The 24,213-nt window shown below is 38.8% G+C and overlaps 1 protein-coding gene across 9 annotated transcripts in view; it reads left to right on the forward strand.

Annotated features, from left to right (window-relative positions):
- Positions 1–22,776, forward strand: part of LOC106897593 (N-acetylated-alpha-linked acidic dipeptidase 2-like) — a 37,225-nt gene extending 14,449 nt beyond the window's left edge. For 4 of the 9 annotated variants that reach the window (XR_001413791.1, XR_001413792.1, XR_001413794.1 and 1 more), the window contains 10 exons: positions 980–1,065; positions 1,798–1,917; positions 2,342–2,424; positions 4,712–4,775; positions 7,479–7,546; positions 13,177–13,268; positions 14,709–14,799; positions 15,441–15,705; positions 15,996–16,350; positions 19,114–19,190. Coding sequence is in view for 2 of the 9 variants with exons in the window: in XM_014958340.1 (XP_014813826.1) it covers positions 980–1,065; positions 1,798–1,917; positions 2,342–2,424; positions 4,712–4,775; positions 7,479–7,546; positions 13,177–13,268; positions 14,709–14,799; positions 15,441–15,705; positions 19,114–19,195; positions 20,130–20,222; positions 21,464–21,653 (1,234 nt within the window). In the remaining 7 variants the exon portion in view is untranslated. Of the gene's footprint in view, positions 1–979; positions 1,066–1,797; positions 1,918–2,341; positions 2,425–4,711; positions 4,776–7,478; positions 7,547–13,176; positions 13,269–14,708; positions 14,800–15,440; positions 15,910–15,949; positions 16,351–19,113; positions 19,196–20,049; positions 20,223–21,463 lie in introns of those variants that run through there. The other 5 variants (XR_001413796.1, XM_014958340.1, XM_014958338.1 and 2 more) reach the window with 5 other exon arrangements.
- Positions 22,777–24,213: the final 1,437 nt, after the last annotated feature.

Below are 24,213 nucleotides of genomic sequence, written 5' to 3' on the forward strand. Positions count from 1 at the left end.
TGAATACTACTTCATTTTTAGCTAATATCTGAATTTCCTTCCTTTTTATAAAATTTCACAGGTGGTAGAAAGTCACTCACACATGGAAAGTGTGCAAGTATATGCACGCTCAAGGCACTGGTGTCAGTTTTTTTCTGGGCAAAGATCCAGTAGCTGTCCTGAAGTAGGTTTTGATTTTGACAGCTATGCAGATTTGCTGCTGAAAAGATAACTTCAAATGTGAAACTCTTGGTGCCTTGCCAGACACAAAAAACAGACTTGATCCTTTGTTTCTTCTACAGGTTGAGAGGGGCTGAATACTGCTTCATTTTTAGCTCTCCTAATATCTGAATTTCCTTCCTTTTTATAAAATTTCACAGGTAGATTTTCCCAGGAAGAGGGATGGAGAATTGACAAATCTTGATCACTTAGGTCTGCTGTCCTAAACTGGGATTTCAGTTTATTCCTGGATGAATATTTCTAGTGACCTTCTCTCCAAGTTCTATCTTATTATACGGAATTATGCTATGAAACCAAAGTGTATTCTTTATAAAAATATGTATATCCACAATTATCAAATATGTTTTTCAGTTTACTCCTCTAATACACGGTTATCACGGAATTATGCTATGAAGCCAAAGTGTATTCTTTATAAAAACATGTATATCCACAATTAACAAAATTCATTACTGTATATGATTTTCAGTTTACTCCTCTAATACACGGTTATCCAATTGACTCCCATAAATAACAGGTCAATGAATTCAGTAAATGTTTGAAAGTTTATAGATTGGCCCGCTTCATAAGGTTGTTGTTTCTAAGGCATCTTTCTGTCAGAGGGTTAACCTGAAATGAAAAATGGGACACTGGTACAGCATGATCAGTGCTGAACACACAAAACAGAAGAGAAGCACCAACTTTCTGGCTCACAAGGTATTACATTGACTTTTTGTTGCCTTCTCAGTCAGAAATGGTTACTCTCTACTGCTTTTCATTTCAGAAAAGTCAGAATGCATGTTCATACAAACAATAAAATAACACGAATTTACAACGTCATTGGCATCCTCAGAGGAGCTGTGGAACCAGGTGAGCATCAAGGATTTTAATTCCTTTCTTATTTTGTGTTTGGTGAAGTTGTTCTCATGTTGCGAGATATTTCAAGTTTTTCAAATAGCCAGATGTTGGGTCCCAGTCCAATTTTTGGTCCAGGAGGGGATTTGTAATGATTCCAGGGATGTGATGTACACTGGCAACAGCAATCTTGTGGCAAGTGAGCTGTGAGATATCTTGTCTTTATGTTGGGTTCTTACACCAGATAATATGGAATCTGAGAAACCTTTAATAGTTGTCCTGTCCCTACTAGCACACTGGTTTTAATTGGCATTCCCAAGAATATATTTGAATGGGAATGCTGGAATGATAGATGTCAGGGAATTTTTTTATAACACCTGTCAATTTACACTAGGTCTCCTCTTACATCATTCATACATTTTACCTTTGCAAAAATTAACACAATACAAAGTACAGAAAACTAGTGATGATTTGGGACCTCAACATACTATTGTTGTTACTTAGTGGCGGGCCATATATGTGAAAAACTTTTAAGTGGAAAAATATGTATAAAATATTTATTGTTTTTACTTATATACTTCAATAGAGTAAGCGAATGATTGCAGATTACCTTAAAAAGTCAATTTGTAGCACTGGTATTAAACTTCTTCGTATTTAATTTGATACAAGTAGGGATGCGATCATAGGAAATACAGGTAACCTAAATGCATTTTTAATTAAGGCTTGACATTGTGTATTTGTTTACAGACAGATACATTATTTTAGGAGGGCATAGAGACTCCTGGGTGTTTGGTGGTATCGATCCAACTACAGGTGCAGCTGTTCTGCAAGAGGTTGTACGGAGTTTTGGTAAAATGAAGATGGAAGGTAATTTATTACAGACATAAAATGATGGATATGGAAAACAGCAGCTTTGAAGAACTGTGTTGAATGTTCCCATAAGCAGTGGTGTTGATTTAACTTACCACCTCAACAGAAAGTTGTATTTCTCATTATGAAAGATGCAAATTCTTTTAAGAGATGCATATGTAGTATTGCATCTTAGTTTTTCAATTTATTCCCTCATGTCTCTCATCAGTATAATAGTACCCTTTTACTTGTGTGGAATGAAAATACTGCATTAAGAAGAAATGCCTCTGCAATAATGTGTTCCTCTAAGGAGTTTAGAGAGGACTTTTTTTACTTCTATATCAATTAGGTGCTATTTTTTTAAGGTTATTTCAATTAACTGTGTTGATCTTTCACTTAAGTTTCTAACTTTGAGTTTTCAAGTTTAACTTTGTGACTGCAGGTTGGAGACCTAAGCGAACTATTATTTTTGCTAGTTGGGATGCAGAAGAATTTGGATTGTTGGGTTCCACAGAATGGGCTGAGGTAAGTAAAAAATAGTGTAAAAAAACCAAAACCTGAAAGTCTGCTGCAGGAAGCTGCAGCACCCAGTGGCAACTATTCCTGACTATATTTCTGCCTGATAGAAGGATGTTGAGAAATTCAGAAGTGAGGTTCTGAATGTTTTTCTCTTCCTTTCCCTCTTGGGCACGGTCAGTTCTTAACCCTGTAAGTGGTTTTGTTCAGCCCTGCTAAGAAATACACATCTAACCAGAGTTTTCATTGCTTTGTCTGTAAAATCCAAATTAGAAATAGAGCAGACAGACAATTGTTTGATGAAACACATTTCTGCTGAACGATGTCAACTTAATAGTACTGAATGGCTTAACAGAAACATGTTGTCTTGTTCTTCTGCTAGAATTTTTTTTAGAATTTTATTTAGAAGGTTATATTTAGGTATGTGGAAAGAGCTTTTAAAATCTATAAAATAAAATATTTTAATATTTTAATTTTTTTTTAGTTCATTGTTAAGTATTACAGTAAACAAAATAATTACATAGAAAATGACACATTTCAGAGGAGGGAATAAAACCAGAAACGTGCTCCCAAACACCAAAGGGATTCCATCATTCTTCTGCTAACAAAACTGGGATTTCTGTTCCTTTGGATTTGCACTAATTCTTTCTCTCATAAACTGTTTAGCTTCCAGTTGCAGTAGACTCTCTGCATCTTATTCCTGGTTTATGGGACATTAGATGAAGAAAGCATAATTTAAATTATCTTTTAAATCATTTAGTGAGAGATTTTTAAGACTTAGGTATTAAATTTCATCCCACTTGAACTCCACTGGTAACAAAGGTATACTGTATATAAAAATCTATTTGTGATTTCTTTGTCTGTGCACGTATTTAGTTGCTGTCAAGAAAAAACACACAATTGTTTTATCTCTGAGGAACACAAAACAATGATACTTAAAAGATCAATTTTTCTTGAGTAAGTCATGAATAAATTAAGAGTTCTCTTTATGTTTGCGTTGTTCACATATTGCTACAGCTGTTCTGTAATGTTTTTTGTTTAATAATTTAATATATAGTAATCTATCATTCCTTATTTCATGAAGCAGCAGCTGTACTAGATTAGAAATCCATGAGCACAATTTATATTAGAAGCTCAATGTTTTTATATTATTGTTTCCTTGCCTTATCTTGGTGATGTGCATTCCTCCCTTTTGACACCTAAATTAGATTCAGTTTCTCTAGGGACATTCCTCACGGCTCACATTCCTGTTTTCTGTAGCTGCCAGATCTGTCATCTAGTAAATCTTGAGGAAAATTAACCCATGATATTCACCATCTTCTGTGCAACAAAAAGGGTCTGCAACTGTGACAACATCTTTTTGTTACATCAACAATCTCCATTGCTCATAAATGAAGGAATTTCTTTATGTTGCAAATATGCTTTTGCATATATGCAAGGCCTCATGTACGGATATACAGGCCTGCCCCCTTCCTTCATACTCTTTTTCAGAATCTCCTCTACTGTTTGTTTTGAAGATATCAATTTATTCCTGAAGTTATCAATTACCAATCGGATTTTTAATTCTCGTGACTTACAGATGATTAGTTGGGTTATAAATTGAATGAATCAAATAACAATTACTAACCTAATTAGAATATCTATCACAAAGCCAAGGCTCAGTAAAATACCACTTACTGATTAGAATATCAATTTCAAACATAATTACCACTTTCCAAAAAATTAAACATGCGTGTGTGTATATTTAATGTGAAAGCAATGCTTGGTTGACTCAAAACAGTCAAATTAATCTGAATAGGAAATGTCAGCGCTTTGACTCATCCCTTTTTGAAATGGAGGAGTGTAGAAATGACAGCAACGCTCGGTTTATCGGTGTTAAAATTGAGTTCAGTGCTGGGAGCTCACGTTAATGCCCGCGGAGGAATTCTGACTGACCCCACAGTTGCATGTGCAAGAAGTGCTGCCTGTGTGAAGTTAAAATACATATATAACCTTAATTTACCCTGTTGCAATGCTGGTCAGTACTTTTCCTGTTCCGCCTTGCTCCCGTGCGATGCAGCAGCCAGCACCTGCACATTGAGGATGTTTTCTGCAGGAAATTCAGTCCCAGAAAGCAGGAGACAATTTCATATGCCCAGATCATTGACCCATCCTCAAACGTTAATATAATTAGTAAGGTACATAGTGTTAATTTTCCTGAGTTCTTAAAGGTAACACTGTGAAAAACAGTGCACTTAACATACTCTTGACAAAATGCCACTAATTGAAAGTAATAATTACACTCTTACAACCCCAGGAAAATGCCAGAATCCTGCAGGAACGGGCAGTTGCTTACATCAACACAGATTCCTCTATAGAAGGTGTGTCTTTTATTTTTAAACTCACTTTACTTCACAGCTGTCAATTTTAATAGTTCACTGTTTATTATTTATTGCAGTCAGAGCTGGCAAACATAAGACAGATGATGTGTTGTTCAGAGTAAGTGTAGCAAATACAGAATTAAGTGGAGGGAGAGAACAATTTAAATTCTCTTTTTTTTTTTTTTGTTGCAAATAGCAGCACCCATGAGCTGCAGCCCACGTGCGTGGGGTCCAGAATGTCTCCTCTGGAGGAGTTTAGTATTCTGTGCTAATGAGCTGAGCGGTCTGATTTTGAAACTCTCTCTTAACTACATTTACGATTTAATTTACAATTTAATTTACGATTTATGATCTAATTTACGATTACAGTTTCAATATATGACAGACTGCTGCTTATTCTGTTTGCAGCTCCAGCTCCTTTCCCTGTGTAATTACCTTTTTGGAACACTAATTTATTATGATCTTAAGACAATTTGTGTTGAGACCACAGAGTTACATTTTGTGGGGGTGGAACCCATTTTGGTGCTTTGGGCCAGCGTGGTCACCTTTGTTCATTGCTATGAGCAGGGAGAATATGCAGGGAGTTACATGTGTCTTATGGCAGGGCTCTTCTAGAAAAATAAGCTCTGAAAAGTGTTTCATGAAAAAACTGATCAGCCATTATCCAATTTACTGTGCCCCTCAGATTGTGAGAAGAATCTGTCATATGGGAAAGCTGCTCAGAAACTGGACTTTGAATTTTGGGTCCAAAATTATGACCTAAATCACAAAAACCTTAAAATATACTGAGCTTTATTACAGAAGGACTTCATTTAGTGTTGTCTGTGCTGAAATAATAGTCAGTAGAGTCCTGTGAAGCTGGAGTCCTGCATCATAAGCTCAGTTATTTAGGGCATTGCTCTTCCCATGTTAAACCCAACTTATTTGGGCTTACTGTGTGTGAATAAAACGGATATCAACAGGCATATCAAAGAACTCTTTTTATTCCTGTCAGCAGAAAATTTTGTCTGTCACAAAAGGATTGGAAGGGAAGAAAAGCCAAACCCAGTTTCTAAATGCTCAGTTGGAGTTGAGCTACAGGGAGGGTTAGAGCTGTTCCTTCAATTATGGAGCCTACGTGCTGTGTAAAAAGTAGAGCAGAATTTCACGCCTAGAAGATCTCACGAATGAAATAATAGCTTTACAACCGCTTCATATTCTCAGCATGGACTGTAACATATTTTTAGTTGGTTTGCAGCCAACATGCTGCTGCCTTAACAATTTTCTTCCAAATCTTGATTATTTAAACGTGTCTCGTGCTTTATGCATTAAAGAAAATGTGAAAGTAAAAGCATTGGAAAAGAAATATGTGATAAGGGTAAGAACACCGTATTCAGTGTTCTGTTTTAAGTATCTTGGACATCTTTCACCTGACTGAGCATTAAAATCCCCTGTATAGCCATAGCATCCATGCACTCTGCCGATTATTTTGTTTATCATCATACATTCTCCACAGCACTTCTTGTGCTACGTTTTGGACAACAAATTATTTCTATTCATTGTCCTTTAGCAATTAAAGGGAGAATAGAGGGTCCTCTTTTTGAGCATTTTTGTGACTGTAATTTCCAGTTCTCAGATATAGACTCTCCATGGAAACATCATTAACATTATCTGGTACTTTTTCCATCATCATGGGGTTTTCTGTAATCGTCAGTCTAGTCCTCTTCTAAGTACACACCGTGCAAAGGATGACCCAAAGGTCTAAAGCCATATTAAAACCTCATAACAGTGTTATCTGAGAGGTTATATTTTATTATGTCCAAGCCTTCTTGCCCCTCTTCCCCTCTTTGTTGCTGCCCGTATTTGAGGGCAGAGGGCTTTGCCCAGCTGCTGTGCGGTGGCTGGAGCCTACAGAGAAGACTGTTTTACACTCCTGCCTGCCTCAAAAGTGGTGATAGTTTCTTTGTGATGGGGCCATTACTGCTGTAACAGACAGCTTTGATATGAGGTAGGCACCTAACTCAACACAGCCTGCAGGTGGTGTGGAAACCTCATGGGTGGAAAGCATAGCAGCCACAGCCTGGTGGTAAATGGGGAGGTTTAGGAGACAGTAGATGGAAACATTACTCTGCATCTTTTTTTGGCTCCTATTTGGGTGAGACTTACTTAGTTCTGAAATGTGAAATGCCAAACATCTTGCAGGTCTCTTACTCAGAAGGTGACCTGTTGCTCAGATACGGTCTGCATTGAAAAGCATTGTAAAAGTGCTCTTCATGATAAGAGCAGAAGCAGCTGCATTGAAAGGCTTCTTAAAACATCTTGCAGGGAATATGTCTTTCCTCCTGCAGCTCCTGAATGCACTAATTTTATTTTTAACATCCTACAAAAAGCAGGATGTTACCATTGCCTTCTGTTTAACACAAGCTTCAGGGGGTGTATGAGTGACAAAGGCTTGTAGCTAATGAGGGATGGTTGGGCGTATTTTAGAACTATGGGAAGGCTTAATGACATTACTGTGTATGTGCTATAACCAATGCATCATTGTTGTGCAGTAGCAGTAGCTTATACAATGTGACCAAGTGGTTATTTTTCTGTATATATTCTGAGTTCTTGCCTTGGAACCAAGAACTTTGTCTAAGATAGGATTGCAGGGTTTAATCCTTTAAGAAGATATTGCCACTGGTATGTGAAAGGAAAATTTCCGTGTCTTTATTTCATTTTTAGGTAACTACACATTAAGAGTTGACTGCACCCCTCTTCTCTACAAACTGGTATACGATCTGACAAAAGAGGTACAGAATCAGTGTGTCTATTATTTGCGACTTTTTAAGAATATAAACCTGCAAGTTTATTAGATAAAATTGAATTATTGAATTTATCTTATGAATTATTGGATTGATCTTATCGCTGTGCTGGAAGAATCTTGATCACACCAAAATCAATAGCAAAACATTCCATCAGTGGTCCACAGTCCAGGCTCACAGTTTCTCAGTATTCTTAGAAAGGTTGAAATGTGTTGCTGGCATAAGTGAAATATTATTTGTAATACAAAGTAAAAAAAAAATAATTAAAAGAAGATAAGAAAACACTTGAGCAAGACCAATTCTCTAAAGTGGTAAGCATTCAAGGAAATAAATTGCATTTTAAATTTCCATTTCATGTGCAAAAGGGAATCTATTAATTTTCACATTGGCTAGCTACCATTTTTTCTCTGTCTCTTCCCCCTGAATCTCTTTCATATCTCATTGAGCCCCTGAAATACCGTGATAAATACTGAAAGACTGAGTGGTTTTTTTTTAACAGGCAGATGTATGGATTTGCATGACTACAAGTGGTCTAATCATGCCTCCTTTGCTTCCACCTCTCAGGATGAATTATCATAAGGCTGAAAGATTTATTAAAACATAAAACTTCATTGGCTGTATGAGGAGTTAACCAAGTTTGGCACCTTGCATGAGCCATTATCATTATCCTCAGATCTGGATCCATCTCAATTAACAGAAGACATCTCTGTCTGACTTAAGCAACATGGGCTCCCTTTAAAGGCAATGCATAGGAATAAGTACCTTTAAAATGGGATTCATTTGGCCAAATGTGTTTGTCTACTCTTGTACATACAGAAATCTCAACTACTTCCCCCACCCCTGATATTAAGAGAACCCAAGTGACTTGGTCCAGTGTAAAAATCTACACTGTGATGACACTTGGTAGGTTGAGTCCATCCATTACTCTCCCATCCCATTCCCTGCATTCATCCTGAGTTATTTTCAAATGCAGTGTACTTTCTTTTAACCCTGAAAATGCCCTGGTTTGAATCTGAGGCGGTTTATCTGTGCTATGCCCATGTTCTTCTTTTCTACATTTTATTTTCTTACCAGCTTTTTCTATCTTACTCTTTCTTCCTTGCTGGGGAAAAAGCTGTGCTTGATCAAAGGTTAACTGTGATGCTTCACACAGTGAAGGGCATTTTGTTCCAGCTATAAAAATGTCTATGTCCCTAGTGCTGCAAGGCCCTGGATAAAATAATTTACTTTCTGTCTGCAGCAAGCCACTTACTCAGGGATCCATTTTTCTGCAAAAGATAAACAAAGTTAAAAAAAAAAAAAATAAAAGCTCTGGGCTAAAAATAGTACCTCACTGTTGATCTTAAGTCAACTATTTAACTAATGCTGGGTTTGAGTAGAAAAATTCCATTGAAGTACCAAGTACCATACGAAGTACTTGAGACTGGCTTTTTTGAAAATTTTCCCGTTCAGTGTTATTTAAGCTTTTAACAGTAGAAGCATAATACAAACAACAGAAATTGTGACAACTATTCCATAATTCCATGCTGTTTCCTTGGTAAAAAGCTCCTAGAAGTACATTATATTCATCCATATTCTTCATAGCTTCGTTGGCAAAGGTGATTATTTCATAGAGAGTTGTCCATGAAAAGTCTTATTATTTCTTATTATTTCTTATTATTTCTCCTTAAAGACACTGTTGGAACATCTTAGATTTTTTTTCTTGTCAGTTCCACAGAGCAGGATTCTGCAACAACGTCCTCATTCTCTGCTGTTCTCTGCTTTCTGTGCAAATTCAAAGAGCACTTTCCCCAGTTTTACCATATTGTCTCTGTCCAAAGAATTTCATCTGGAATCCTTTTTTCCTTTTTACTCCCTTTTTTTCGCTGTCTCACTAAGTAAATTTTAGACACTATTTGTCACACTTTTATAGTGGAGTGTTTTCCTCTTTTTTTTTTTTACTGCTGAACCTGGGAACACCTTATTATTTCTTATTATTTCTTATTATTTCTCCTTAAAGACACTGTTGGAACATCTTAGATTTTTTTTCTTGTCAGTTCCACAGAGCAGGATTCTGCAACAACGTCCTCATTCTCTGCTGTTCCCTGCTTTCTGTGCAAATTCAAAGAGCACTTTCCCCAGTTTTACCGTATTGTCTCTGTCCAAAGAATTTCATCTGGAATCCTTTTTTCCTTTTTACTCCCTTTTTTTCGCTGTCTCACTAAGTAAATTTTAGACACTATTTGTCACACTTTTATAGTGGAGTGTTTTCCTCTTTTTTTTTTTTACTGCTGAACCTGGGAACACCTCTCATCTTTCTGAAAAATACAATGATGGTTCATTTTTTACAATGATTCAGCATTGTAGTTTTGATTTCCAAACCATTTTTCATTTACCAGTGCGCCACCAGTGACCTCCTGTCATCCATAAATCACAGCCTGTGAAACCTTTCTCTCGTCCTCATTCTCTGCTGTTCTCTGCTTTCTGTGCAAATTCAAAGAGCACTTTCCCCAGTTTTACCATATTGTCTCTGTCCAAAGAATTTCATCTGGAATCCTTTTTTCCTTTTTACTCACTTTTTTTTGCTGTCTCACTAAGTAAATTTTAGACACTCCTTGTCACACTTTTATAGAGGAGTGTTTTCCTCTTTTTTTTTACTGCTGAACCTGGGAACACCTCTCATGTTTCTGAAAAATACAATGATGGTTCATTTTTTACAATGATTCAGCATTGTACTTTTCATTTCCAAACCATCTTTCATTTACCAGTGTGCCACCAGTGACCTCCGGTCATCCATAAATCACAGCCTGTGAAACCTTTCTCTGGAACACTTACACTCTTTTGATCTTTCCTGTAAGATTGTTCATAGAGATTGTTGGAATTTTCCCAAGGAAAAAGAGGTTTTGATGAACTCTTGGAGACAAGTCAGGGCGTTTTCTGCAGGACTGCTTCTAACTAGGATACCATTTTTTTGGCATAGAAACACGTACACAGAAGGTTGATAGACCCTGTAGAAATGTGGTACATCTCTAACTTGGCTCACTGCTTCTAGCATCTCAGAATAAAATCCATTTAAGGGTTCAAACGTCTTTATTCTCCAGGTCTCTAAAAATTCCAGTGAATAGGAATTCACTCCAAAAGAAGGAGAAAAACCAAAACAACTGCTAGAACAGGGAAGGTCTGTTTTGCAGAGGGATCTGCTTAATTTTCTTTACTCTTTTTTTTTTCTTCACTTGCTTTCAGGTAGCCTCTTGTAAAGATAACCAAAGACTACAATCTGTACCTTTGCTACTCAGTTGCGTCTTTTCCACTAATATGAAAAAAAACCTAATTTCTGTAAGTGCTAGAAGCTCTAAGGCAGAGCGATTATATTCTTAGTTTTGCTATTTTAATGGCAATGTATTTGGGTTGGAATGACACTGGGAAGCTATATGTACATGTCAAACCCTCAACCCATTAAGTCTTTGCATATCCCAGTTGTTAGTTTCTTGAATAGGAATAGTGAGAAGTCCTGTGCGCCTCAGGAGCCCTAGTTAATTCTTGGAAACAGCAAATGGGGCCAAAATGTTCCCTATGCTTTGCATTAGGCTTTTGCATGGGATTGAATTTCATTCAGGAAGCTCAGCATGTGACAGAACATTACTGCAGATGTGGGTGATTCTGTATGTTCAAAAGAAAGTTATTTCTGTTCATATTAAAAAGTCCAACATCCAACTATCCAACATCCCAAGATCCCTTTGCTTTTCTTGTTTTTAGTGAGCCATTTGTCACCAAAAAAAATGTTGCGTACACATGAATTCTTGTCTTCTAAGGAGTTCTGCATTTAAGTGTAGTCCTCAGCATGCAGATGGGACATTTAGCTGTTGGAAGTCCATTTTGGCCCCACTCTACTGCTAGGCTTTAGACAGTTGGTCACCATCAGCCAATATCTGCAAAAGTCCAACTCCAATTCCACTATTCTGATCATCACTTCTTACTTTGTATTTATAGTTAAACAGCTCTGCATCTTCCTGTGAAGTAGCAGTGAGTTTATGCTGATTCTAGGTTTGGATCTAAGTCAGGGCAAATAATATGTTTTACTAGGCTCTCAGTGGCGTAGGAAAAAGCTGGCCAATGGGTTTTACATAAGCAGAGCTGTCAGAATAACATCTCTGCCAGAGCATGAAGTGCTTTTTCTCCCATATGTCAGAGTTCAGCTTGCTCTTATTAATGTGCCATTTTCAATTTAGCCCTAGAACTTGACCAAAGTGCCCTGAAAATGACAGCAGCCAAGCCATTACTTCACAAAGTTGTTATTTTTCTGCTAGCTGCTGACATAATCTCAGAGGTCAGAACTCTTTGGGTTTTCAATTTAGAGTCTGTATATTTTCAATGCAGAATTTAAGTCTCAACAATAATGTGGGATGAAAAAAAATCCCAATCCTCTGCATATCATAACCAATCTTATATTTAAAGGACCATGACTATTAAAGATTGTTTAAGTGTAGATGGAGACCAGGGCCAGAGCCTTGATTTATTTTTACCTCTGCTACAGATTCTTTTTCTGGGATACTCTTTCCTAGTTGTCCTGGCTGTATGATGGCTGTACTAATATTTACCTTTTCCATCCTGGTTACATAGCTTTTCGATTTTTCTAAGGTAAGGGTAGGACCTACATTTGTACATACAGTGTCTTGCACAATGGTGCTCCAGTCTTGCTTGAGTCCCCTTGGCACTGCTGTAATATAGTTAATGACTGGTTTTGACCCTTCTTTGTAGCACAATGCTTTTATACCCTTCCTATACCAAAAAGCATTCAAATTTCAGGCTTAGCCTGTTGAGAGAATATTGCTGCTGTGTGGGGCAAACCTCCACAGGGTTAGGACTGGCATCTCCCTTGCCTGCTGAAAGGAAAGCAGCTGGGGCTTCCTGGCTGCTGGAGGAGCTCCATAGTGCTACCTCTCCTGTGAGGACAGACTGAGATAGTTGGGACTGTTCAGCCTGGAGAAGGGAAGGCTCCAGGGAGACCTTATTGCGGTATTTCAGTATCCAAAGGGAGCCTACAAGAAAGATGGAGAGGGACTTTTTACAAGGGCATGTAATTACTCCTCAACTATGATGAGGCTAAACGGCTTCAAACTGGAAGAGAATAGATTTAGACTAGATGTCAGGAAGAAAATTTTCTCCCTAAGAGTGATGAGATACTGGAACAGGTTGTCCAGAGAAGTAGTGGATGCCCCATCCCTGGAGGTGTTCAAGGCCAGGTTGGATGTATGATTTTACATATACTGTTGTGTGTGTCCTAGAAATCCACAGGATCCACCTCCCCCTTTACATATATGGTTGTGTGTGTATCTATCTACACAGTGAATAATAGGGTGGTAAGAAGTCCTAGAAATCCACAGGATCCACCTCCCCCCAAAATGGTTGAGCTACAGCTAGTGTCCTTGAGCTTTTAACCTGCTCTTCCCCCCTGTGGTTGGTTCCAAGTGCATGTGAGATGCCTTTCATGATTGGGAACCATAAATGTATGTAACAAATGTAAATAGTGTTTGTGTCCCGCCCTGCATGCAGCAATGCAGGGGACAGCTGCAAAGGTCTCCTTTGATACTGAATTGTCAGAGGTACTTCCAATGAGATTATAATGTTTTCCTCTCCAGATTTTAAGCCCTGATGAGGGTTATGAAAATAAGTCTCTTTATGACAATTGGCTTGAGAAAGATCCTGCAACTGAAAATAATAGCTATCCCAGGTAAGTTGTTAATCAATTTTTTCTTTCCCTATATTTTCATCATATCATGGCATGGCTACTCTCCAGAGTTTTTCAAGATGTGCTATTGATGACAGCAATAGAAAACCTTTTAGTACAAGGTGACTCTCTAGCAATATCTTTTAAAGTAAAATAAAATAAAATTTTATGGCTTTTTTTTTAAATGATGCTGACATCTATGCCTGCTGTAAAATGAGACTTCATGCGTTTTAAAGGTCTTTTATTAGTAGAAAAGCAATTTGGAAAGCAATCAAAAAAAGACCGGGTGGGGAAAGAGTTTGAAATATAGTTTAGTCACCCTACTGGATGAGATAATATCAAAATTGTTAGAATAAGCAAATGCTCAGTTGAAAGAAAGTGCCTAGAGCGGTAATTAAAAAGCTCTCTTGATACTTAATCTTTGGTTATACAATAAATGTAAATGTAATGCATTACAAATCTATATCTGGAGCTATTAAAACTTCATAGTCAAAGGTATTAAAACTCCAAAACACTGTTTGAGCCTGTGACTCATAGAGCTGAATCTGATTCACCATGTGGCATTACTCACGTAAGGGAAATGGAACCGCCCCTTGGTGTGATTTGACCAAAGTGTTCTGTGTGTGTTGCCCTGTCTCTCGGACCCCGGTAAGGTGAGTGTCCAGATCCATTAGACTCACTGAGATTTCCTCCTTTTGAAAAAGCTACCACATCTGATCTTTCTCAGTGGATACAAATAGCTCCTTACAGAAATTTATACTAATAGAAGAACTTGAGCTGGGTTATTTCTCTTTTTTATAGCTAAGAAACACCAATTATTCACCAGGCTGGACATATCAACAAAAAACTTAATATAAAATTTAAATAAATATTTGAAAATACTTAGAATATTACATCTGTCTTTATTATCATTTTCTTTTCCTCTGTCTTGCCACACCTACCCAGTAGATGGCAATATTTACTTGTAAGTAACAAATCCTCCTTGTGTCTTCTGCAGTGGAAATTATTTATCAGTCTTTGATTCTACTACGGAAAATGCTAAGTATATAAACATATCTGTCTTTACATATACTGCTGCCCAATCCATATTAGTTTGGAAATAAATGATTAAAGTTTTAAAATTGCAAAGACATATCTGATACAATTTTATGGCACTTGTGCATAATGTATTCATTGGTTTTTAATTGTGGTCAGTGTCATAAGCAGGATTGCTGCCTTTGAAAGATCTTCCTAGTAATATAGAACACTGAATTCTTGTGGTGGAATAAAATCAGTTAGAGTAATTAAGCTTGCCACTCATCTCGTCTCTGATCTTACTCGTGTCCCTGATGTGCCCTCCAGAAGAACTGACCTCCAGTTGTTTGAAAAATTTGCATTTTGCATAAATTACTACCATACTGTAATGTAAGAGGCCTCACTAAGGTTTGTCTTTTCTGCATGTAGAATAAACAAACTGGGATCAGGCAGTGATTTTGAAGCTTACTTCCAGCGACTGGGAATTGCATCAGGCAGAGTCCGTTATACCAAGAACAGGGTAAGTCTTAACACATTGCTTGAAGTTTGGCAGTAGTGAGGGGTCATCTTTGAAAAACATTTATTCATGATTAATAAAAAGCTACAAAGAATCTTAGACTGGTTTGCATATCAGTGCCCTTTCTAAATTTGGCAAGAAACCTAAATGTTTGGAGAATAAGACGCTTAAGTGATGTGTATATTCTACATTGTCAAGTTCACAGAAAGGTATTTATAGAATCTGATTGGAGGTGTATAGTTCATTCCACCATACTATTAATAGGAGCCTTAATACACAAATCTTCCTTGATTGTGTTTAGAAATATGCACAGAAGGGGCCATGAGGATTTCTGCTGTCCAAAACCCCAAACTGTTTTCACTTTTAATGAAGGCAGTCTCTCTCCAATGGGCTGAAGGCAGGTCTGTATAGGCAGAGAGAAGGCAGCCTGCTCACTTAATCTTGTGCAACAGTCCATGGATTCAGGTTGTTTTAGTTTCCTAAAATAAATGCACAAAAATGGAAGGGTAGTAAATTGTGTTCTGTAGCAAATAGCTTTTTTGGTTTGGAATCTGTGCAAAACATCATAGTCGTTAAGTGATCAATACATCCCTTAACTGCAGTTAGAACACAGGGCACTGACAAATTTGCTTGGTCTTTTTCAGAAAGCAGACAAATTCAGCAATTATCCTGTTTATCACACTGTGTATGAGACCTTTGAGTTAGTGGAAAAGTTTTATGACCCCACCTTCAAGAAACAGCTTACAATTGCCCAGTTACGAGGCAAACTGGTTTATGAACTGGCAGATTCCCAGGTCATTCCATTTGACTGTAGAGATTATGGAGAAGCCTTAAAAGGATATAGCAATAGCATATATAAATTGGCCAAGAAACATGAAGAACAGCTGAAAACGTACAAAGTATCATTTGGTGAGTAATAGCCACAACAGTATTTCTTATGTGCATTAATGAGAATTATGCAAGGACATGATTTATCTGTCGTAGCTCTGAAACTGAATCCCTTGCTTTCCTGTTTCAATTCTGCTATCATAACAAAGAGCCTCCATTTTTATTTTTTTTTTAAAAAGGTTAAGGTTTAATACATTATAGTTGTGAGGGTTATAGATTAGAAAGGTTTAACACATTATAGTTGTGAGGGTTATAGATTAGAGAGTCACGATAACTTTCATGCGTATTACTAATTTTGGGCATTATTGCAGTGTTCACAAGCAGTCATGGACCGCAAACAAATACAGAGCAAAGAGACAGCATCAGCCTGCTTCTCACGTTCTTGCTTAAAAAAGAAGACAATTTAAACATTTATGGCAACTGCCTGGAATTTGGGAGACACGGGTGCCCGTTCCTCCTCAGCCAAAGACTTCATCTGACCTTGGGAAACATGCTGACCATGTGTCTCAGTGCCTGGGCACCTCTTGTAGGCAACAGAAGCACTTGTCTAACTCTTCTGCATAAGTACATCCATTTGCTGAGCACTTGAACACGTTGCAATGAAGCATATAATACAGGTCGGAAGCAGCAGAGTGCTCTGGATCCCAGGCGGGGAATGCTTCCACAGTAATTTCCTTTCTCTCCCCCCCACTCTCTCTCTCCTCCGCTCTCTCTCTTCTTTCTCTCTTCCCTCCCTTTCCTTCCTTCCTTCCTCCCTCCCTTTCTTCCTCCCTCCCTTTCTTCCTCCCTCCCTCCCTCCCTCCCTCCCTTCTTTCTTCTTGCCTCATCACCCCTTGTGTTTCTGTACTAAGCAGGATTTCCAGTCAGTCCAAATTAACTTGGTATCTGGGGGGACCCACGGTTTAGAGACATAAACCAGCTTTTTGGAGATGAGTTACAATTCCACCTTGTGTGAAGCATTAGAAGTAACTCAAATCAACTGAGTTCCCTCAGCCTCTCCTCGTAAGACTTGTGCTCCAGACCCCTTACAAGCTTAGGTGAAAAATTCTTTACTATTTTGGAAAGTCGCCCTTTTCTTAAGAAAGGCCACTCAAGACAGGAAGCCCTGCATGATGGATCATCTGGTCTCAGATTTTGCATAACACAAGGATTTATTTCCATAAGTCCTTGTGTTTACTGCAACATATCTTGTAAGGAAACACCAAGTCTGGACTTTCTTTTTGCAGTAGTGGAACATCTAGCAACATTTCTGTTAACTGATTTATTTCCATTGTTTGGGTTTCTTTCTCCTTTCAGATTAGAAGTTACCCAATCTATCCTCTGACCAATGCATCTTTTTTCTGTTCCATGATTCTAGAAATGATCTTTTTTTTAATGTTTTCCCACCAAAGTATCCCTTAAGCCTCTCCTTAATAACGTAATAAATGTGTGACTTTGACCAGTTTTTTAGAAGGCATATTTCTTAGTCTGAAAAGACTTTTCTCTGATGCCTGATCAGTTTTAAATCATTTCTTGAATAAAGCTACAATTTCAAATTTTTGTTTATTCTGTTACACCGGAAAGCATTAAAATGTATAAGTATTTTTTATAATACTGTGAAAATTAAAATTCATTTCACTCAGAATTTTCATAGAATTGGCTATTGACATCACTGAGTGTCAGAAAATTGTTAATTAAGCCAGAACAAATCACATAATTCTCCTTCAAAATAATAGATTGAGGGTTTTATTTGCCTTTGGATTCACATTTCAGCTGCTGCTCTGCAATAGTGAAGGCTCGAAAAGTTTTCTCATTAAATATGTACTTGTAGCTATATGCTATCAGGAACGAACGTTTGCAGGGAGGAAAAAAAAAATAAATGTGATATCTTCTGAAAAAAAGCAACACTGACAGCACTGAATAGTTAATGAATATGAGCACAAATTCTCTTACATATTTTCAGATGATCTTTCTTTTTTTTTTTTTTGTCTTAAATCTCCTCCTACAGCTTGTGAAACATAATCGGTTGCCACGATATAGCCATGATGTCAGCAGGGCAGAACTCGTTCCTCTGGCAAACTTAGGACTATTTGCCACAGTTGTGGACGAGTGTAAATTCTCACCCTCACAAGGTGACATGGGTCTGTCTACACTGCAGTCCGCAAACAGGTCGCATACGCAAAATCTGTGCCTCTAATTATGTAAACTAAACAAAAGTATTCATTCAAGAACAAGCAGGTGTAGGCTGGTGATGAATAAGTTTGCTAGAAATAGAAGAGCAAATGAGACTGCAGAGTCCTGGGAACAGAAAGCCTGTGATGCTAAATGTGGTGATAAATTTATAAACAGCAGAGGGCCATATCCAGGACTGGATTTAGGAGATGATCTAATTTTATGCCCCATATTCCTGTGCGATCAAAGAAAGGGTACTCTGGTTTATCTAGAGTTTCCTGAAACTTGTGAGCAAAATGCACCAGTTGAAAATCTTCCCTCTTTGAGTTGATTTTTGGGAAGGCCGGAAGTTCTTCTCCTGATAACATCCATCTTTTACTTACTCTACAAAAATTAGTTGTATGAATTGATAATTTTTCCAGGTCCAAGTTAAATAGACCCTTCCACGGGAAAATCATCACAGCTGATATTGTCATTGAAAGGAAGGCCCGCTGCTCCTTTGGCTGAGTTATTCCACGTGGCTTGGACACACTGCCAGGGACACAGCAGGACAAGCAGCTGCCTTACCCTCCATCCTGCTTGCACGTAGTCAGGTGTCCTGGTTTGAGGTAAAACCACGGCATTAGGGGTAACAGGCAAAATGCTGGGCTTTGAGCAGCAGCACTATGGGGTGGCAGGCAGGGATGTGGCAGAGACACCTCCTTTGCCATAATTCTAGTGTGTGTGTGGAGCGAGGAATCCATTCAATCTGCCTTGTCTGTCACTGTGGTCCATGTCTTTTATGCCTCACCTAATACTACTCGATAAATATATCACACTCTTCTGTTATAATATGAATAGGGAGTGATGTTCCAGGAGGGAAATCCCGCTGTTCTTCCACAGCCTGCGGGAAGAACTGGGGTTTTTTTTATTTAAGTCAGGCTTTTTATACCTAAACGCTGCAGCGCAGCCCTTTGTTAAAAAGGAACCTGCAGAGTTCTCTGTTTTGTGATGCCAGCCAGTCTTCCCCTCACTAGGCAGAGGGAAGGGGTGTACTTTTGAAAGCTTTATCAAGCTTTCTGCTTCATTGTCAGCCTCCTTGCACAAGGTCTTGGTCTGTTACTGCTAGTAGTGCAGTTATTTAAAGCCTGCACTGGGGAAACTAATGAATTATGTGAAAACAACAAAATGAATTCCATTCTATGAGCCAAACAAATGTAGTTTTTCGCTGGGCAACTGAAAGGTATATTGGGGTCAGCAGATACTCTGGAGTTGCTCACAAAGTCCTTCCTTTCCTAGATCCTCTTTTTTCCGCTGTGGTGAACTTCTCAAAGGCTGCTGCTGAATTTCACAGGAGACTTGAACAAGTAGACAAGAAAGAGTAAGTTTGAAAAAAAATTATTTTATACAAAAATATATTTATATATATATATAATATCTGCCTTAGGTACCCACGGTGGAAGTTCTTTCTTTCCAGTGACTTACAAAAGGAGTCTCTCTGATTAGTGTAGAATAGCCTTTAAGCTCGGAGACAAGCAGTATCTGCTGAGATGAATTCTGCTTCCCGTGATGAGCAGTACCAGCTGTAGAGCTTATTGCTAGTATCAGCTTGTCATTACAATTATTGCATTACATGGAAAGGCAGGTATCAGTGAAAGTTAAACCAGAACTGAGCTCTGTGTTTATACACCTACACTTGAGTGTTGTAGGTGACAGAAGAATTTGTACTTTCAGCACACCTCAAGGAGACAGGATGATGCTTCAGAGTATCTAAGATATCCATATGATGCTTGCGAACCTAAGGGCCCTATAGGACTCCCGTGCCCTCTGAGTGCAGTGGCTGGAGGCCAGGTGCCCCTATGAACCTCATGTGGTACCAAATAGTTGTGTTTAGGCAACTGAATCCCATCCTTACTATGTTACTGTGTAGACTAGATCAGGAGTTTGGACACTTGGCTTACGGGTGGAGACCAAAATCTTCATCTCGATCTAAATTTCAGCCTTCCTCTCCCCTCTTTTACATGGGATATTTCTAATGCCATTTAATACTAAACAAGGATCTGACACTCTCAGAAAGTCTCCCATTTTATTTTGCATAGTCTGAAATCTTGCAGTTTTATTTCCTGGCACAGGAATCCTAATGCATTATTATAACGTATTAAATATCTCCATTTGCAAAACCTCATCTTTTTGCAAACCGTAGACCACCTTTGTAATTTTTTTTTCTTTCCAAAGGAGAGGAAGAGTGTTTAAATGAAACTGTAAAGACATGTTTCCTCATTGTGTGAAATGTGTCTTGTCTCCATTTCCTGCAGTCCAGTCGCGGTGCGAATCATGAACGATCAGCTGATGTTTGTAGAAAGAGCATTCATTGATCCTCTTGGCTTACCAGGAAGGAAGTTTTACAGGTGAGGCAACAAGCTTCTTGAGCAGCTGCCTAAGGCCCTGTATGGCAGGTCAACCCCACTCCAACTGACCGGTCAGCTGAACTGGTGTATAGGCCTCATATAGGAATTATAGCTCAGCAGATTCTGATTTAAGGAACAATCCAGTGAGTAGCAGGATTTGTTTACAGCCTCCAAGGTGCACCAGTCTTGTGGTGCCTAATTCCTCTTCACAATCCAGTGAGCAGCGGGATTTGCTTACACCCTCCAAGGTGAACTCCTCGGCTGCACCAGTCTTGTGGTGCCTAATTCCTCTTCTTGGGTCTGGCACTCTGGTTTTTTAGCCATCGTACTCTATAACTTCTTTTATTTGCAGGTGTGTAGGATTGTTTCTGCTGTCATTTGCTCTTTTAGAACTGTACAAAGTGAGGATTCAGTAGAGCATCCACAGGATCGAAAGAAAGGAGAAATGAGGGTAGAGTAAAAGAGAGAAGAGGATGAGAATGGATGTGTAGTGAAGGTCAGGTGAAGAGAGAAGTCCAGAATTATTTTTTTTTTACTTGCTTGCATTTATTAATGTAGTTTGATTTAGGAGGACTCTTTTGCATGCTACAAATGTGCTTTGATACTTCATATGAAGAAAATCAATTTAAAAGCAGGTCTGAAACTATTAATTATTTAAGAAAAGAAAGCCCACCAACAAATAACATTGATATTTTTGTGGAGTTCTGTTCCAACATGATCACTTCTTCTCTGAAGAATTCATGCTCTTTTCAAGAATTCTCCCATAGATTTCCTTTTTCTTTTTTTTACATTCCTTTCCCAGACCTGCTGACCATCTGCTGACCACCACTGCTTATTTAGTTTTGAGGTTTCTGTTCCACTTTTTCTTGTTCACCCATAACTAGTTTTACTCCCTGTTGCAGAGTATCGCATTAGTTCCACAGGTTTGTTGAACTCCCATTTTCAAAAAAATTGACATAGATTCATTCCTAATTAGAAAAATGTATCATCCCTTCCTGAGAAGAAGGCTACGTGTCCTAAATTCGTGCCCTTTCGCATAGATTATGCCAATGGGACTGCTTCCTCCTGGCCTCTGAAAGACAGGTACAGGTAGATTTCCTGTGTTTTTTGTAAATTCTGATTTTCACAGGATCCGTGGCTGCTTTATGTAGCACACATACAGTTTCCTACAATGAACACACACACACGGCTAATGGTTATTTTATCTAGTGTACCTAAATTATTTTCTTCCTTCCCTGCAGACATGTCATCTTTGCTCCAAGCAGCCACAACAAGTACGCTGGGGAGTCCTTCCCGGGGATCTACGATGCCATGTTTGATATTGACAGCAAAGCAGATCAGCACGGAGCCTGGGAAGAAGTAAAGAGGCAGATTTCCATCGCAGCCTTCACTGTGCAGGCAGCAGCAGGGACGCTGGAAGAGGTAGCGTAGGATGATGGCCTCGAAAAGCTCAGTCAGACAGCAAAGCCTGAAATGCACTGTGGTCAGGCTACGAAAGCCACCCAGTCTCTCCTGCCTGCCTGCCCCTCTGAGCTTCCAACCCTCTGAACCCGTGGAAGCGCACAGGTAGGGTGAGCAGGAGCTCTGCATATCAAAGAACTCCTGAGCTAGAAATTACTGCTTCTCTGAGAGTGACAAAACCATAGCTTTAAGAACAGCCCTAGATGGAAGCTAATTAGGGGGTGGGGAAAAGGAAGAATCAGTTCCCAATTAGAGTTTTCTGAAAGATCTGCCAGTTTTGGGGACCTGTTATTTTGAATGTCCAATTACAAACGCAGTCATTTGCCAAGATACCTGTAAATCTCATCCGTAGAAGTGATCAACTGCATGCACTTCATGAGCAAATTTGTAAGACTCCTCAGCACATGCATTTTTCTTGTTCTGATAATTACTTTTATAATATATGACACTAAAGGCATCTCTGAATTTTATAATCTATTCTGCAGGACCAGTGAGTGCTCATTATACTGATTTGCTTTCTTTCCTGAAAAAATAAAATCCTCTTCCTCCTGCAGATTGACAAAGCAATACCTGCCATTCTTGATAATCAGAGAAAACAGCTGCTTTTATGCAGAAATCCAACAGCATTTTCTTGGCAAGTGAGTGTCCATCCCTCTGAAAGACAGTGTGCATCTCCCTCCTCTATTTGCACTTTTTGGAATATGCAGACTGGAGAGGAAGGGGGGGATAACTAAAAAGCTGACCTCCATGCTTGTTTTGGCACTTTCACTCATCCCAAACCCATGGCAGTTTTTGTTCCTGGTTTTTCCTGGGAGATTTCTTTCATGCAAATGTCTTCTTCCCAGTTGAGGCAGCTGGAGGACGCTGTCACTATTGGCCTGGGCCTTGAGGTTATTCTGTCCTCAAACAAGACCTGAAGAAAGCTTTCCATCAGGACCTGCTTTTACAAAGAGAAACTGAAATGCATGAGAATGCTAATTGTACAAAAATGTTTAATTTGTAAAAAAAAAAAGATTCTTGCTTCATTTGCCCTTCATATGTACTTCTAATCTACGTGCTTTATAACTAATAAAATTGCCAGAATTTTCTTAAATCACATTCCAATTTGTGGGAGCTGATAATAACCAATTTCTTCTCTTACGTAAAATATACTACAGTTTTTCTTACAACCATAAATTGCACCAGGTTGTAGGAATAAAATCCTTTTTGTTTTATGGGGAATAGAACAGATGTACTAAAAAAGACAGAATTAGAGAAACAGGACAATTACTGGGCTACAGAAGGAGTTGTTTTCATCTCAGATGCTTTGAATTCAGACAAGGGGACCAGAAATTACTATGGTTCGGTCCTTTGGGAAGTTGTTTTGGGGGGTATGAGCCACCAAGAAGAGCGGCTTTCATTGGCATCACTTCCAATAAGCCTCTCTGAAAGACAAAAGACTGTGTACCTACGGATGTTCTGCTCATAATTTGCTGTTAAATTGCTTTTCACAAATCAAGCCTCAGGCCCGTGAGGAGGAAACTACACTTCCACAGTCCATGCTTTACCACTTCTTTTGGAAAAAGTAGTGCTTAACTGACCTTGTCAGAAGGCACGTAAGAGACATGAGCAGTCAAGGCTGAGGACACCAGAACAGTGACTACACTTATGTTGTTCTCCTTACTTAGAATCATAGAATTATCCAGGTTGGAAGGGACCTTTCAGGTCATCTAGTCCAACCATCAACCTAACACTGACAAACCCCATCACTAAACCATATCTCTAAGCACTATGTCTACCCGTCTTTTAAAGAAATTTTTCTAAGAAATAGGAAATAAAAATTACTAAACCATATTCCTGAGGACCATGTCTACCCGTCTTTTGAACACCTCCAGGGATGGTGCCTCAACCACTTCCCTGGGCAGCCCATTCCAATGCTTGATAACCCTTTCAGTGTAAACATTTTTCCTAATATCCATCCTAAACCTCCCCTGGTGCAACTTGAGGCCATTTCCTCTTGTTCTATCACCTGTGACCTGGGAGAAGAGTCCGACCCCCACCTCGTTACAAACTCCTTTCAGGTCCTTCACTCACAGTTAAGATGTTCATCTCCCCACCTGTAGCTGAAGATGCAGCTGAAGGATGTGTTACCCTATCAATGATGACTGGTGTGTAACTGCACTGGTTTTTTTTCTTCCCTGTTCCTGTATCACCCACTCCTCCTGCCCCATCACAGCTGTGTGTGAACTGCAGCGGGCAGCAACTGAATGTGCCCCCAAGGAAGGGGTAGGATCTCTGGATGATGGAAAAAACCCACAAGTGCCTCTTCCTTGTGAAGAGCCAGCAGCGTTTGCTGCCGTGGGATCATCAGAGAATAAGACAAACACGGAATTTCCACATAAAAAGGAAATATCTGACACAGCGTGCTTCCTCCCTGATTTACAGAAATCTCTTTCATAGCATAAACCAATTGAACAATTGTTTCACCAGTGAACACGCTTTACCAGCGGTAGTTGGCCTTTTGAAGTTCTGTGCCATTACCTTGCTGCTG

Source organism: Calidris pugnax, unplaced genomic scaffold (genome assembly GCF_001431845.1).
Source record: "Calidris pugnax isolate Ruff unplaced genomic scaffold, ASM143184v1 scaffold252, whole genome shotgun sequence".
Taxonomy (NCBI): domain Eukaryota; kingdom Metazoa; phylum Chordata; class Aves; order Charadriiformes; family Scolopacidae; genus Calidris; species Calidris pugnax.